Source organism: Corvus brachyrhynchos, unplaced genomic scaffold, assembly GCF_000691975.1.
Source record: "Corvus brachyrhynchos isolate BGI_N302 unplaced genomic scaffold, ASM69197v1 scaffold56, whole genome shotgun sequence".
NCBI lineage: Eukaryota > Metazoa > Chordata > Aves > Passeriformes > Corvidae > Corvus > Corvus brachyrhynchos.
Genome location: NW_008238664.1, coordinates 3,916,646 through 3,931,925, shown reverse-complemented (window position 1 = coordinate 3,931,925; position 15,280 = coordinate 3,916,646). Strand labels below are relative to the sequence as shown.

The 15,280-nt window shown below is 48.6% G+C and overlaps 1 protein-coding gene across 1 annotated transcript in view; it reads left to right on the top strand.

The window, feature by feature from the left end:
• Positions 1 to 1,756: 1,756 nt before the first annotated feature.
• TMPRSS6 (transmembrane protease, serine 6) overlaps positions 1,757 to 15,280 on the top strand; it is a 17,820-nt gene continuing 4,296 nt past the window's right edge. The window contains 14 exon segments of the mRNA XM_017738026.1: positions 1,757 to 1,849; positions 3,396 to 3,552; positions 3,728 to 3,870; positions 4,045 to 4,112; positions 5,352 to 5,536; positions 8,250 to 8,291; positions 9,137 to 9,341; positions 9,676 to 9,812; positions 10,378 to 10,490; positions 10,968 to 11,077; positions 12,154 to 12,299; positions 13,253 to 13,351; positions 15,262 to 15,276; positions 15,279 to 15,280. The exon segment at positions 15,279 to 15,280 is cut by the window's right edge and continues 91 nt beyond it. Of these exon segments, the coding sequence (XP_017593515.1) occupies positions 3,405 to 3,552; positions 3,728 to 3,870; positions 4,045 to 4,112; positions 5,352 to 5,536; positions 8,250 to 8,291; positions 9,137 to 9,341; positions 9,676 to 9,812; positions 10,378 to 10,490; positions 10,968 to 11,077; positions 12,154 to 12,299; positions 13,253 to 13,351; positions 15,262 to 15,276; positions 15,279 to 15,280 (1,413 nt within the window). The 5' untranslated portion in view covers positions 1,757 to 1,849; positions 3,396 to 3,404.

Genomic DNA, 15,280 nt, shown 5'->3' with positions numbered 1-15,280 from the left:
CTTTCACTGCTGGGTTCCCAACAGCTCTTTGGAAATGTCACACGGGGAGCAGTCGCCTCTCGAGCCCACGAAAACACCGTGTGTAGTTCACAAACCCACAGAAACACGCCACGACCGTGTCCATCAGTACCAGAGGCAAACCAAAGCTGAATAACAGCACTGTGTGGAAAATATTGGTGTAGAAAATATCAAGCTAGCAGCCACAGGCACGAGTCCTCTCTTTATCTTAAGCCTAGAGACAGCAAAGATAGCTGTCACATCTCTCATCTCCTTTCCAGGATACGTTGTTCATAAATAGATATCACTCTCAGCCTCCTCCCACATCTCTTCCTTTTTTTTACTGTGGAGAAACAGAAAGTAAGGGGTACTTGCAGTAAAAGAATTCCTCTGAAGTCACATCTGATCAAGGGTTTGGGTCCTTGGTTGATTCAAAAGCCTGTGGTGATAGATGTGGTATGCTTGCTTAGATAGATCAGATTGAGATTCTGCATTTTTTTGTTCTGCTGAAAACACCAGAGAAGGACGAATCTTCTTTCCAGGAAAATTTAATTCAAAAAAGTAAGGTCTTTGGCACTGAGAAATACCCTCAGATAGGTTCTGACCCACTGTGGCAAGCCCTCATAGCATAAACTCAGAAAAGCTGTATATGAATACATGTGTGCCTAAAGATGCAGCTAGTCACTCATTATCTGTGGAAATTCTAGTTCAAAGTAACTTTTTTAAGTGAAACCAGGTCTCAAATCTCTTGAGAAGTTCTGAAAGCATTCCCAGTCAAACACTACAGCATTCTATCTACATTTAATGTTTATCTACTAAAATCCACCATGAGGCAACTACAGCAATGGCTTTTGGTCTTCATGCACTCCCAGACAAAACCTGGTCCAGTGGCAGAGCTGAAAATATCTATCCCTGCCCAGCTGCCAAAATGAGCCCAAGTGAGCCCTGGCTCAAATGAGCTCAACCCCAGGTCGATGTCACTGGCTGGAGCTCAGCCCTGGGTCAGGAGTCACCCATTTATTGACAGAATAACTCTGTTTACTCTGCTCTAGCTGCGGTGTCTCTTCTTTTTGTGAAAAACAAAGGGGCACATACAGACCTGCAGGACTGCAAGCAGAAGGTTGTGTAGGAAAAGTAGCTGAGAAGGAGGACCTGGGGCTGGAAGAATAGCAGATGCTGCAGGGAGGCATAAGTGGTGGTGCAGCTGAGTGTGGGGAGCCCCGTGTCAGGAGAGTGGGCAGCGGGAATTGCAAGCAGACAAGAGCGAGTCTCTGAGGCTGGCACTGAGAGGCACTGTGCTTTGCTTTCATCCGCCTGAACACTGTGGCAACCAGACCCACTGTCTACTGCTGTCTTCCCTCTTTCCAGCCATCTACATCTGCCAGCCAGCATCTGCTCCATCCCTGTGCAGGGGAGCACACACCGATGAGACCAAAGAGGGTGCCTAAGAAATACAGCAGTTGCTCAGCAACTCCTTGTCCCCCGAGGAGGACAACGTAAGCGATCTGCACCCGTCTCCTGGGTTGCTCTTCTCTGCACAGCTGAAGGTGCTCCTACGTTGACTTTTTCTGGACTTCCCCTGCTCAGCCTGCAGATCTTCTCCCACTTTAAGCCTCCAAACCCTCAATTTCAGAAAAGGAAAAAGCCATCGTGCAGGGTACGCTGACCCACTGCGGCAGGACGGTGCAGGACAAAGGCCGAGCTGAAGGGACATGGCACGGGGTTATTGATCACTGAGGAGACCTTGAGCTGGGTAAATAGACGTCCTGCTTTCTCCCGCTCTCCCTGCAGGTGTGAGCTGGCTTGCCTAGGGGTGTGGGCCAGGTCTCACAGGCAGCAGCAGGCTTTAGAGGTAGGTCTGCAGCTCTGGGGGAAACCCCAGTGCCTGCCACCAAATCTACTAACAAAGAGGCTCTTCTGCTGCTTCCTGCCCTCCCTCCCCTGCCCCTCCATCTGCGGTTGTGTGCTTATGCCTGCTGTTTCTGAAGGGATGCTGTGGTAGCGGAGAAGTGCCCTTGCCCTCCTGGACTACCCAACTTGGCTCCTTGGGGAGCAGATCCTTCTCAGAGGCTGTGCAGAAAGATGCCCCAGAAGGAGCAAGGGAGGGCAGTCTGTGCTGGGCCTGTTAGTGCCACCCTCCTCTCTGGAAGGGTGTGTTACAGCAAGTGGATGTGTGACCGCTTGTCCGGGTGGGGGTGTTCACCAGGCTGGGCATAATGCTCTGGAGTGAGTTACCTGGTGCTTACACTCTGCAAATGTGTTTCCATGTTGCAAGGCAGCCTGGAGGGCTTGGGGCTCTGCAACTGGTGGGGAGGAGGCTGAAAAGCCCACTCACCCTTATCAGGTGATGCTCAGTGGCATCCACATGGGCTAAAATGCACATGAGGCCAGCCACCTCTTCCCTCAGCTGTAGCAAGTCCCTCCCATGCACTCCTCTCCCCAGGTTCACGTGCACCACTGGGCACAAAGATGACTCACAGACACACAGACAGGACACAAGCATTCCACAAGACTTCTGTGTCCTCCCATGCAGATGCATTCACATCCCTTTTCCCTCCAAAACAGAAATGCAGAAAGCCTTTGAGGGCAGGCATGCACTGCGTGGTGGCAGGGGAAAGGAGGAGGAAAATTGGTGACAAAACCAGTATTAGTGTGGCTCTGTCAGGCAAAGGTATTTCTTATCCTCAGAGTGTGAGGCTGACAGAAGGGATGCAGTCAGGAAGAAGCAAAAGAAGCAGCCTGGGGGAGATGTGGGGTAAAGGAAAACAGAAGGTGTCCCCTGGCACAGGCAGAGGGTGGTGAAGGGCTGAATGTAACTCAGGTGCTCTCTTCTCATTAGCTCAGCTATTGAGCCAGTGCCAGCATTGGCTTTGCCTGGGAACACACGGTCTGGTGGGAATGGCAAGGTTTGCTTACTTTTAGGGATCAAGATAAAAATGGCATGGCAGGCAAAGTGCAACTTCAGGCTCCCAGGCTGTGGCTGGATCATGCAACTTTTGCTCACATTTCAGGTCACAGGTTTTCTTCTGCATCGATTTCTAGATCAATAAAATACCAGTTTTAAAACAATTCCCAGCCTGGGGGACAACACTTTTGTATTCAGAGGAATTCATTATTGTACTCATTTGCGGTTTTGACAGAGGCAAAACCCAGAGAATGCCTTTGAAAACTGAGGGATTGCCAAGAGATGTAGACAGGACAGTGTCCTGGAAGCCTGTATCCCACTGATTTAGCAGTTTTACCCACATTTGCTTTGAGCAAAGTCTTTCATGGTTTGCACAGTCATCTCTTGGGGCTGTAGATCTTGGGAGAGGAGGACAGATTTGGCATAACACCTCCAGAGAGGGTGTAAAGGGAAACAGAAAAACCAGCCTGACCTTGGCATGCTGTGTCACCAGACGCGCCTGATGGAGGCCGAGGAACAGGAGGAAGACTCCAGCTCGCTCTCAAATGACAAATCAGAGACTAACTCACGTCGCTGCCTCCGCTATGTGCCCCTTGGGATAGCCTTTCTTGTGCTGGCTGGAGCTGCTGCAGCCACCTGGTATTTCCTAGGTAAAAATTCACAGGTTTTTTTCCCCCTGCAGGAGGTGGATGGGGGATAGTCAAAGCAATGCCCAGCCTGAAGCACATTGGTGACTCTGGGGGATCTTTGGGTAGTCATAAACATGGGTAACCCCCTGTTTCCTATGTATCACTGAGGTAACTCAGTAGTGTCTTCTCTTGGCAGACTACAGACCATGGCACCTGGAGCCATCTGTCCTGCAGTTTTACTGTGGCAGCCTCCAGGTCCTCAACCGCCGGTACTCCCCGGACCTCGGGCAGGTGGAGTCCAGAGCCTTCTGGGTGGAGTCAGCTAAGCTCCAGAACATGGTGAGGGCAGTTTCATGAGCGGAGCCAGCCCTGAGGCTGCTCAGTCAGTAGAATGAGGAAGGGGTAAGGCACCCCCATCCAAGGGCACACTTGCCTGTATGGCAAGAGGGATGAAACATCAGGTCAGGCACTCTAACATTGCACTGTAGTTCTCAGACGACATTCTCATTGCAGCTGAAGGAACTGATTCGTGCCACAGAGCTGGGTCGATACTACAACTCGAGCACGGTGTATGCCTTTGGGTGAGTAGCACCCACAGCATATTTGCCTGTTTGTGTGTGAAAGCTTCCAGTAAACTGTACTCTGGTTTCACTGAAATCTGCCCATGACAAACTTCTGCAGTCCCTTCCATGAGCTCCAGGCTAGGCTGGACAGTCCAGATTCAGAATGATTTCAGCATAACAGAGCTGGGGATATTTTGGTGTTCCTGTTTATCCCAGGTCAAGATGAAAAGCCAAAACTGAGAAATTTTTCAGTGAGGCAAAAGTTCAAGAAAGCAAAAAAAAAATCATTGGGAAGAGATTAAAAAAAAATTTGTCTTGGCATTGTCAGTAGAAACTAAGCAGCTGGAAATTGATTTGTCTAATTCAAGAAAGCTATTTTATGGCCTGACTCTAGGCACCAGAAGGGAGAGGCCAGAATGCACCATGAAAAAGTTATTCCTGCCAAGAAGCATGGACCACCTGGGAACAGGATAACAGTGGAATGGGACAGATGTGGGACTACAGCTTTGCAGGTCATAACAGTAGATCAGGATAGCAGAAATAATTTCCAGACTGATGGTCATTTGCTTCTGATTTTTTTCCTATGAAAACCACACCCCTAAATCAGTCCTTCACCTGAGGAACATTCCAGCTTTGATGTGATTCCATTTTCAACTGGGGAAAGAAGTGTTTCGCTTGCACATCTTCCTCCAGCCTTTTATTGAACAAAGATGTGTTTCAACATCTCCTTGCCCTCCCCCAGCCAATTTTCTCTGCCAGCTGGTTGAACAGAACTTTCCCAGTCACAGTCTCCTGCAGCTTTAGCCTGCCCAGCATTAATGGGTTGTGGTAAGGTTCCTGGTCATAAATCATCCACTTGTCACCACTGGGAGATGAGACAAAGTCTTGGGCTTTTATTTTCAACCCCTGGTCAGTAGTACTCAAAGGTCATTTCTACCTGAAATTAGACTACTCATTAGACTAGTCTTGATTAATTACCACATTAATTTGAGCTCATATGGTCATCACTAAAGCCAGATGGCATAGAAAGGCTTCTTCCGATAAAGCACCGAGCATTGACTCACCACACCATGGACATTGCAGCTCTCCTGCCCCACTCAAAGAGGTTCCTCTGGGTCACAGCAGCAGAACTGGAAAGTCTACACAAATGTGTCTGATTGTGGAAAAACAGTGGGGAGGGTTAATCTCCCGGGTTTTTCTCTCCAGTAATTCTGGAGATGAAGAGCAAGAATATTTCACATGCTATTTCTCTGTTAGGGGGGGAGCCCTGACCTTCTTCTTCTGGTTCACCCTCCAAATCCCTGAGAGTCAGCAGAAGGAAGCAACTGCTGAGAGGGTAAACACAGTGCTCCACCAAGAGCTCTCCACCAGCTTCAACAGCTCAGGCAGCCTGTCCTACCAGACGGAGTACAGGGTCAACCCAGACTCTCTGGTTCTCCTGGGTAAGTACCAGCTGCCCAGCTGTGGCCTGAGCACTCAGAAATGCTCCACAATGTATAATGTTAGGAGAAAAGGCCAGGATTCACTATTGAAGGAGACAGAAAAAATTTGAAGAGGATGAGGGAAATAGTAAGGATCAGGAGATACAATTACTCACATTTTTTCCTGATAGAGAAAAACTGAAGTTTGATGTTAAAAAAAAAAAATAATTCCTTTGAAGGATTAAAATTATTGGAGATGCACCTGACCATGATCAGATAGGTAATTTTTTTTTTCAGCCATCAGCTTTGGCTTCTGTAGAGCAAGATCTTAGACAGGTCATGACTTTGATCAGCTCAGCTTGAAAATAGAGAGCATTTAGGTTTCCTGCTTTCCTTTGGGAGATTATTCCAGACTATTTGATAGAGAGAACAAAAGCAACATATCTGAGTCACCACTAAGTCTTCCTCTGAGACAAAGCATCATTGTCACTTCAGTTCTTGACGTATGATTTTAAGGATTATTTATTGCTGCCCACAGTGAAGGTCACAGCCTGTTTAAAAAGCCACCCATGCAAAACTGGTCTAAAGTAAGTGTTAGGTAAAGGACTAGGGAGGTAGCTATAGTCAATGCATACAAGTCCAATGGAATTTATATTTATAATGATCTTTATAATGAGGCTTAACTTGTCAGCCTGGTCTGATCCCTCTTACAGAGTCCCAAATCTCCCAGGTTTTAAAATACACTGTGTTTATTATCTCCTCTTGGGACTCCTATTTCCAAGTTTCTTCTTCCCATGAGATGTTACATCTCCAAGTTGGTTTCTTCTTTTTTCCTAGACATGCTATCTTGCATTATTCTAAGATAAAGCTTCTTTTATTATATCCTACAGATACCTCCTTTACCTTTTACCCCCACATCCCAATTGTTTTGTGGGTCATTTTTTGGTGTCCATAAAGAAAATTCAATTTCCTCTAAATGATTTTCCCTCCCTCATCCAGACAATCATTTTAAGACCCTAGTCAGAAGCTGCATTGGCATCTCATCAAGACATCTCCTCCCACAGTTACCATTAGTTCCTTATTTCTACTTATGATTTGTTTCCAGCATACCAGACCCTATGCTCAGCCAATTTAAACGAACTTTCTTAACAAAGATATCACAAGGAAATATGCTGAATCCTTCCAAGTCAGCTCATCTAGGATTTTCATTTTATTTGCTCACTTCATAATGCAACTCATAAACAAATAAAAATGATGGTGCCATAATTTTAGCTGTTCCCAGTTCCCTCTTACTTACTTTGCATCTGTTTCACTGTTTTATTCATTTCAGCAGACCACACTTCTTTCTATTTTGGACTTAACACACCAGTTGTGGTTTATCCCGCTCCTTCTGCTTTCCCTAGTCCTTTCTACCTCCCTCTCCAGTCAGAAGTACAGTCTGATAACTGAGACAAAAGCCAGAAACTTCTTATACTGCTGAGCCAGGGTGACCTCCAGCCAATGGCTTAACCTCTGGTTTCATTTGCCCTGTACAGTTAGAGTGAAAAAACAGCTAGCTCATAGCAGGTCATTAGCACTTCATTGCTTCCTGACAGACTCTTGCCGGGTTGCTCAGCTCTAAACATTCACTCTGCCTTGAGACACAGAGCTGCAAACCACTGAGTAGCACAGGAACCTCTCCAGTGCTTTACTTATTACTAACAGGCACACTCACCCCAGTAACACAGCTCCCCTCTTCCCCAAAAGTCTTTCAGGACTTCGTTTTTCAGGAACTCGGGTTTATTACCTTCAGATAAAAGAGTACTTACTACCAGTTCTGCACAAACCATTCCCTACAGCACATGAGCTTCGCTAGGATCCTGCCTTATGCCTGCAGGATCCTCTTTTCCACAACATCTGTTTTTCCTATGACAAAACCACTCATCTCTCCCCATAGAATTGCTTAGAAACTACAGCAGGCCAAAGCCCTGACCTAGGCATACCCCCAACAACAGTCCTCACACCCAGCTGACCTCACAGTGCCTTTTATTTTGGCAATTATTCCCAGTAGCACCTGATCTCTGGCTGATTCCAGTTCAGCTGGGAGGCTGGAGAAAAGCCCAGGTCTCTTAAAGTGTTGTCCACCCCGTGAGTATTTTGCACAGATTTGTAGCCCTTGCTGGTCTCTTTCTCTGCAACTCCCTGCTCCAAAGGTGGACTCTATAAGGATGTCAAGTAGCCCATTGCAGAGTGGTCATCAAAAGAGGACTCCTTCTCCACCCTCAGTAGCTCCCATGTGTTTGGGCACTCTTTAAACTGGGACAGCAGATGGTGAAGGCTCTGGGAAGTGGGATTGTGCCCTGTGATGTGGCTGGCAGAGGAGGGGGATGACTGCCTGAAGCAATGCCAGCTCTCCTGGGGAGAGGAAGAGGTCCCAGAACAGCACACAAAAATGGGCCAGGAAAAAAGGCAGAGAAGCCCATGGTGGGCTGGAAAGCATGAATTAGGGCTGCCAGATGTGGGTCAGGGGCAGAGAAATTTCCCAGAGAAATGGGTTGGGGAAGGCAGGACTGAAACAGGTCCCTGAGAGCTGACAGAGGGGTAGCTGCAGGATGCCCCATGCTGAAGTTGTAAGTGAGCCAGTTACGTGAGGAAGGAAGGGAGTCCTCACCTGCCATGCTAGGTTATCAGATTATCTTTTTTTATCCAGTTTATGCTTTTGTTTATCTTCCTTTATATATTTTTTTTCTAACAGAATCCAGTGTGAAAGACATAGTAGTGCTGAAATCCACTCTGGGTAGGCTACCTTTTCCTTTCCTTTTGAGTTCGTGACTTTATGGGAGGGATTTTCACAGGGGACAGAAAACTTATCTGCCTCCTGGAGTTGTAAATCCTGGGAAGGGGAGTAGGAGCAGGGGAGCACCAGTGCTGCTGCTTGTCCAGATCCAAACTACATGACTGCTATGTACTGGATGGCTCTGGGCAGAGATACCAGCTGCCAGGGGCAATGCAGCCACCTCAGACTCCCTCCTAATGAGAACTGTGAAATAGCTTGGTGTACTGGTACCACACTGCTAATTCCAGGCCTCATGCAATACTGCTGAGTGGGGTGGGGATTTCCTGTGTGGCTCTGCGCTGGATGTGCCTCATTTAGGAGTCTGTTGTCTTGGCAATGTTTGAAGATGCTTTTAGTAATTTCAGGCAGTGTTGTGAGTTCTCTGTCTAGCAGCTTGCATTAGATGTGCTATTAGAAGCTCACCTTTAAGCTGACATTTACTCAAAAGTCCTGGTGTGAAAGTCTTCTGAAACCTGGAATTCAGATGAGGGAGATGTAAAGCCAGGAAGAATATAGGGCTGAGAGGAGAAAGAAGTAAAAACGTAACCTAAAGCCAGTGGAAGATAACTGTGCTGTGCTGATATTTAAAGCCTGAGGTAGTATTAGCTTAACCAAGGAAAAGGGGACAGTTCTTACAGAAAGAGAAACTGGGGCAATGGTACGAAAGGATCAGTGCCACCACAACATACGTAAAAGTAAACCGAGACCACTGGGATGAGTCAGCCTTACCCTAAAACAGGGCTTACGCTGATGTACCAAGTGACAGTCCCATATCTTAATTTCCCTTACAACCACCTCTGTTTCAGGTTGCTACAGGTACAGCTATGTCCAGGAGGATGACATCCTAAGGCTGGAGGGCCCTGACTACCTGGCCTCCAGTTGTCTTTGGCACCTCCATGGCCTCAAGGGCTACATGATCAAGCTACTCCTGGAGTGGACTCTGCCTGACTGCAGGGACCGCCTGGCAATGTACGATGCAGCCGGGCCCCTGGAGAAACACCTCATCACCTCGTAGGTAGCTCCCGAGCAGGGAGAACACGCTGGGGAAGGCAGGCAGGATGGCACGACGCACCACAGCAGGGGAAGGTGTCAAGAGTACATCAGAGGAGGTTCTCTTTGATGTACAACCTGCCTGTTGCTGATGAGCTGAAGTCACTGATGTGGGATATGTCTCGCACAGCCATGCAGCAGGAGCTGTCACTGTTGGCCCTTTGTTTGGTTCAGTCAGTGCCTCACAACTGCTGTGTGTGGATAACACAGATCTCCATTGTCTCTCTTTCTCGTACTTCTCTTTTATTTGTTTATTGCTTGCTTCACTCCCATCCTTTTATCTCTTTCCCCTGAGGATCTATGGCTGCAGCCGGCAGGAGCCCATCGTGGAAGTCCTTTCATCTGGCCCTGTCATGTCCATTGTGTGGAAAAAAGCCATGTACAGCTACTATGACCCCTTCATCCTCTCAGCACAGGCGGTGCCCCTCGAAGGTGAGGAAGGCTGGAGGAGGGTGGCTGTAGTTACAAGGAGAATACGGGTTATCTCCTGCAGTATCAGAGCTCCTGGAGGTCCTGCATCCCTACTAGGGGCAGAATTCCCTCTGGATTGCAAGGGTGGTCAGTAAAAGGCAGGTTACATGTTCCTGCCTTGCTTGGACTCACACACTAGCATGTGGCTTGAGACTTTACAGCTCAGGGGCTGGCACGCAGCACCTGAGTGACTGTGATGCTTTAGGAGAAGGCCAAGCTCTCACGCATGGACAGACCAGATGTGGCCTGGACATCGCATCCACACGCGCTTGTAGATGAATGTCAATCTAACATAAGACACTAAGACAGCAAAATACATTACCATTACATTTCTCTGGACAAGAGGGGGAGGCTACAAAGGTTGCTGGGTAGAAATGGCTGCTTGAAGGGAGACAGCACAGCACCCCAGTCACCTTTGGCATCAGGCCTTAGAGTCCCTTCTCTCCTCCAGTGGGCTGGATACATGGCCTCCCCGGGCTGAGGCTGAGCTGACAGAGAGCAGGGCTTTGAATGTCTGTATTTACAGCTTGTGAAGTGAACATAACTCTGCGGGAGAGCCTGGAGTTGCAGGGGAAGATCGGCACCCCACACTACCCCAGCTACTACTCGCCCAACACGCAGTGCACCTGGCACATGATGGTAAGAGCCAGCTCCCACAAGAGCATCCATCCCATCCCCAAAACCCAGGCAGCACTCTGCACATTGTGGGGGGTACAGCCAGGGCTCTCAGTCAGATCATCATGAGAAGCAAGCAGAGGGTGGCAGCCTGCCCAACCTCCACATAAGGTGTGTTTCTGAAGGAGAAGGAGTCTAATATTGCATACCAGCACAGAGATGCCATAGCTGAGGAGGAATCTGAAACCTGATCTCCAGAAGAGTTCTTCAAAACAGAACCACATTGATAGGAATTGAGAGGAATTGCCAGGCTTTGACACCAGCAGCAGAGGCACCCTGGGCTGTGGCACAGCTCCAGCTTAGAGGGTGCTTCTTTCTGACCTGCAATGTGGCCAGATAAGTCTGGCCTTCTCATTTGCTCTGCTCGTTTCTGACTTACGGAGTGTGCTGTAACGCTCCTGGGAGCCATCTGCCCTCTGCTCTGCACCCCCTTGTCTGCAGGTCCCATCCCTCGACTATGGGGTCACCCTCTGGTTCGACGCCTACGCACTCAGCAGACAGAAGCATGACCTGCCCTGTACCCAAGGCCAGTGGATAATTCAGAACAGAAGGTGTGTGGTGGGGTCCTGGTTTCTGTCTCTCACTTCCCACCTGGGATAAAACTGGGATTAAACCTCTGCAGGTTCCCTGCTCACTTCAGTCACCGTATTTGAAGAAGAAGAGCCACACACTGAGCTGCGCTCAGTGGCCACTCTTGGTGCTGGTGCCTCCTGCTTTTCTGCTCGTCTTGTTCACTCTCTCTCCAGTGAACACATTTCTTACAGATTTGCTTCGAGCTACCAACCTGCTTTCCCTGTCTTGCTGTTTGCATCAGGCTTCTTAGTTTTCTCCTCTGTGTGTAACCTTGGTGTCCTCCCACGTCTCCTGTGTTTGCAAATCTGCCTGTCACCACCTCTGCAATATTATCTGTGTGTGCCATTGCCTTGCATCCACCTCCGTACAAATCTTCCCTTTAGCTCCATATCCTCCTGCTTTGACTGCAGCCACTTCCCCTGCAGGACTTCCCACAATTAGCATCCATATGTAGCTGGGGCTGCTGCTCACCACTACCTGGGTGCAAAGGATGGAGAAGTTGTTGTGCTCCCCTCTCCTCAAAGCAAGCTCTGAGATAGATGGACCTACAGCTTTTGGGTTTCCTCCCACTAACTGTAAAATTACCTGTTTCCCTCCAAAACCTCCCCCGACCCATCTCATTAGTGCCTTCTCCATGGTTCCTGTGGAGGTAACTTGTTTTCCTATGAAGGGTCTGATCAAGAGGTTATGTTACCCTGGCTTAGGATTTCCACTTTTTCTCTCCCTGCCTTCCTCTCTTAAACTGTCAGTGCCACAGTTTCTACAACATGGCTTCTTCGGGAAGATGACAAAGGAGAATCTTCTTAAATTCTAAGAACTAAACTGCTTTGCATGGCCAGATCTCAGTGCTTGCCAGAAAGTGGGAAATATGCAAAGATAGGAGGGTCGCTCTGGACTCTGTATCTCACTTACACTGAAGGCATTTTGTATTCCTGCTTTCCCCACAGCACCCAGTCTGTGTGACCCCCTTCCCACCTCAGCCCCTCTGAGCCCCCTTGCCCTGCTCTGTCTCCTGCCTCCCTCTCCAAGCCACCCCGCCTGTGTTTCCCCTCAGGTTGTGTGGCCTACGGACCCTGCAAGCCTACGCTGAGAGGATCCCAGTCACATCTTCTGCTGACATCACCATCACCTTCACCTCGCAGGTCTCCTTAACCGGCCCTGGCGTACAGGCAGCTTACAGCCTGTACAAGCAATCTGACCGTAAGCTCAGGTTCTTCCCTGCTCCTTAGTGGGGTGGTGGGGACCAGCAACCCCTCTGCACTTGGCTTGTGCCAGGAGAAACACAAGGCACAGCCCAGGAACCCTAGGTGCCATCCACCGTTCAGGAAGATGCTCACATACCAGTGACACCAGTGATGACCCCAAAAGAAGAGGCAATTATGTGCAAAGCTGCTTCTGCACATGTGGCCCTGCCTCTTGTGGCTAGAGCATCCATGCAACAAAACCCAAGGTCACAAAGCTACTTAAAATCTTACCCTCATGTCAATATCACGGGCTGGCCTTGGGAATTCAAGGAGAAAGCACCTCTGCTTGAAGCAATATTTGTTGCTAAATTTTGATTACAAGATCTCTTAGAGAGAGCTGTTTCCTGCTCACCTTGGAATCCGTGCAAACAAGACATAAATAAAACCGCACACAAATACACACATATGCAAATGCCACCCACAGTCTGTCTTTCCAAGGCTTCACCATCTCCCTCCTAAAGGGTGCCAGTAATGCACACCAGTCCCTGAATACATGCACCTGTCAACGTGTCTAACAGCAACCCCTTCAAGGTCCCACGTAAGTTTTGATCACAGCTCCAAAGAGTCTGTTTCAGCTTTCCCGTGGCATTCAGGAGACATGAAACTGCAGTGACCCCGAGGTATGGCGTGCCAGACAGGGGGTTATCCTGGATATTGCCCATTGGTACAATGTGAAACACGGAAAGCCCTCTTTCCCCTGGTGCATAGCCTGGCTCCATATGCCCCTGTCAAGAGCAGATGACGTGGCAGATTTTGGGGCGTGCAGTGAGTGCTGCCAGCACACTGCAGCAACGCTTGTGTGGTCAGGAGGGTGTGCAACTCTGCACTTTGTTTTCAAGCCATGGTGCTCTGTTGCCGGGAGGTTTCCAGTCACTGGCGACTGATTACTCTCTTTTGGTAATTTCACAGCCTGTCCTGGGGAGTTCCTGTGTTTGGTGAACGGTTTGTGCGTCCCAGCCTGTGATGGGATCAAAGATTGCCCCAATGGACTGGATGAGAGAAATTGTGGTGAGTGATTTCTTCTCCCCACTGGTCCCTGGTCTCAGCAAGACACAGCCCCTCACTCCTCCAAGGGTAGGGAGGGATGGGGAGGATTTGGTTGGCCGAGGCACAGCCTTGTACCTCAACTTCAGGAGCTTAAACCTCTGTGCCCTTAGAAGTCTCATCCCACTGCTGTATGGCTTTAGCCTGCTCTGGAAGGAGCAGTAATGCTTCTGGCTCCTGTCACAGCACAGCCTTCCCAAGAGAGTCCCCTAGCAGCCAAGAGCACCAAGAGTTCCAGGCAGCCTGAAAGAAGTCCTCTGCCCAAGCAGTCCCCCACCTTGTCCTGCTTTCCTCCCACTCAGTCTACAACCAACATCAGCCCTGGCCTACAGCCCCCTCTGCTGTCACACACTCAGCATCCCCCTCCCCATTCACACTTCCCCAAGCCCACCGTCTGCCCTTCTGTCTCCTCTTTCCCCCCAGGCCATTTGTGACACTTAATCTGTACAAATCCTCACTCACATATTTTGCCCCAGTTTGGGAACATCAAAGTCCTTGATCAGCCTCAGTCAGTTCTTCATGCCAAAAGCAGTTAGTGCTGATGCAGACTCCATCCTTAGCATCTCAGAACTCCTGCAGAGCCCCATTCTCATAGGAACAGTGATGCAGGCTTAGACATAACACCTAATTCGTCTGTTCTCTCATCTCTGGTGTGATGGGGGGCTCATCATAATGCTGCCACCACTAACTTTTCATTAGTTGTTTCCTACAGATGTTTTTTTACAGATAAAGAGCCCTGAACCACTGGAGACAGTGGCCAATTTTGAAAGATTCAGAGGAAGGTGTAGGAAAAGTCTAAAGTCAAAGGAAGGAGAAATATTTCTCAAGGAAGCTTTAATTCAATGCTAGAAATGTGAGAGCTCTCACAGGATTACCAAAGTTGGGTTTTGTATTGTCTGCAGTCTTGCTGATATTGTGCTCTGTCTCATCATCCACCTATCTGACATCACAGTTTGCATGCTTCCCTCCTGTAGACATGGATACCTTTGCATCCTTATGAATATCTAATCCTTTCTTGAATCCCAGTAGCTCCTTGGCCCCAGGGATATCGTGTCATTCAGTTCCACAGGCTGACACAGACCAAGACTGACAGAAACCCCACACTTTCTCAGTGTTTTCAAACATCACTTTATATTTGAAAAAGAAAATAGAGACATTATTATTTCTTCCTTTCTCGTACTCTTGCCACTGGTGCATCTCTGATTATTCACTCTATGTCTATATGGAACAGTCCCTGTCTTTAACATCAAAGTTCAGGATGTCTCAGACCTTCATGTGCCTTTAGTCATCTAGAAGCTTCATGCTATTAATGAAGAAATCATAGTCATTGCAGTAAGAAAATGGTACACACAAACAGAACAGTTCCTGCTATGGAAATCTGTAAACAGAAATCAAACTCTGCGATGGGCAGGCAGCTTAGGCCCATCTCCATCCTCCAGTGTCCAGCAGAACTCATGGACACTGCGGAATCCATTGCTGGATTGTGACCCACGAGCTGAGGGTAACAGCAAGGCAGGAGGAATGGTGACATCACCAGACAGGATGCAGTCCTACAAAACCCTAACAAGGCAAGCAAACCAGGACTGGTGGTGGTAACTGAGGAGTCCATGGACCTCAAGGCAAGTACATAATGCTGAGGCAGGTCTGAGACCAAGACAAGAAAAGTTAAGTCAGCAACAACAAAGTGTAAGACAGGGTCCAGGCACACCTACAATGCAGATCAGGCAAAAGCTACGCAGCTGCACTATACCAGAGCTGGTCTTAAGCACAGCTTATGAGGTGTGGGAAGAGGCTGTAGAGACTACAGGACTTAGGACCCTGACCTCACACCTTGTCTTGCATGCCTGATTCCCATGTGCTTCCCTCCTGTGCAGTGTGCCCTGCAAAGTTCCA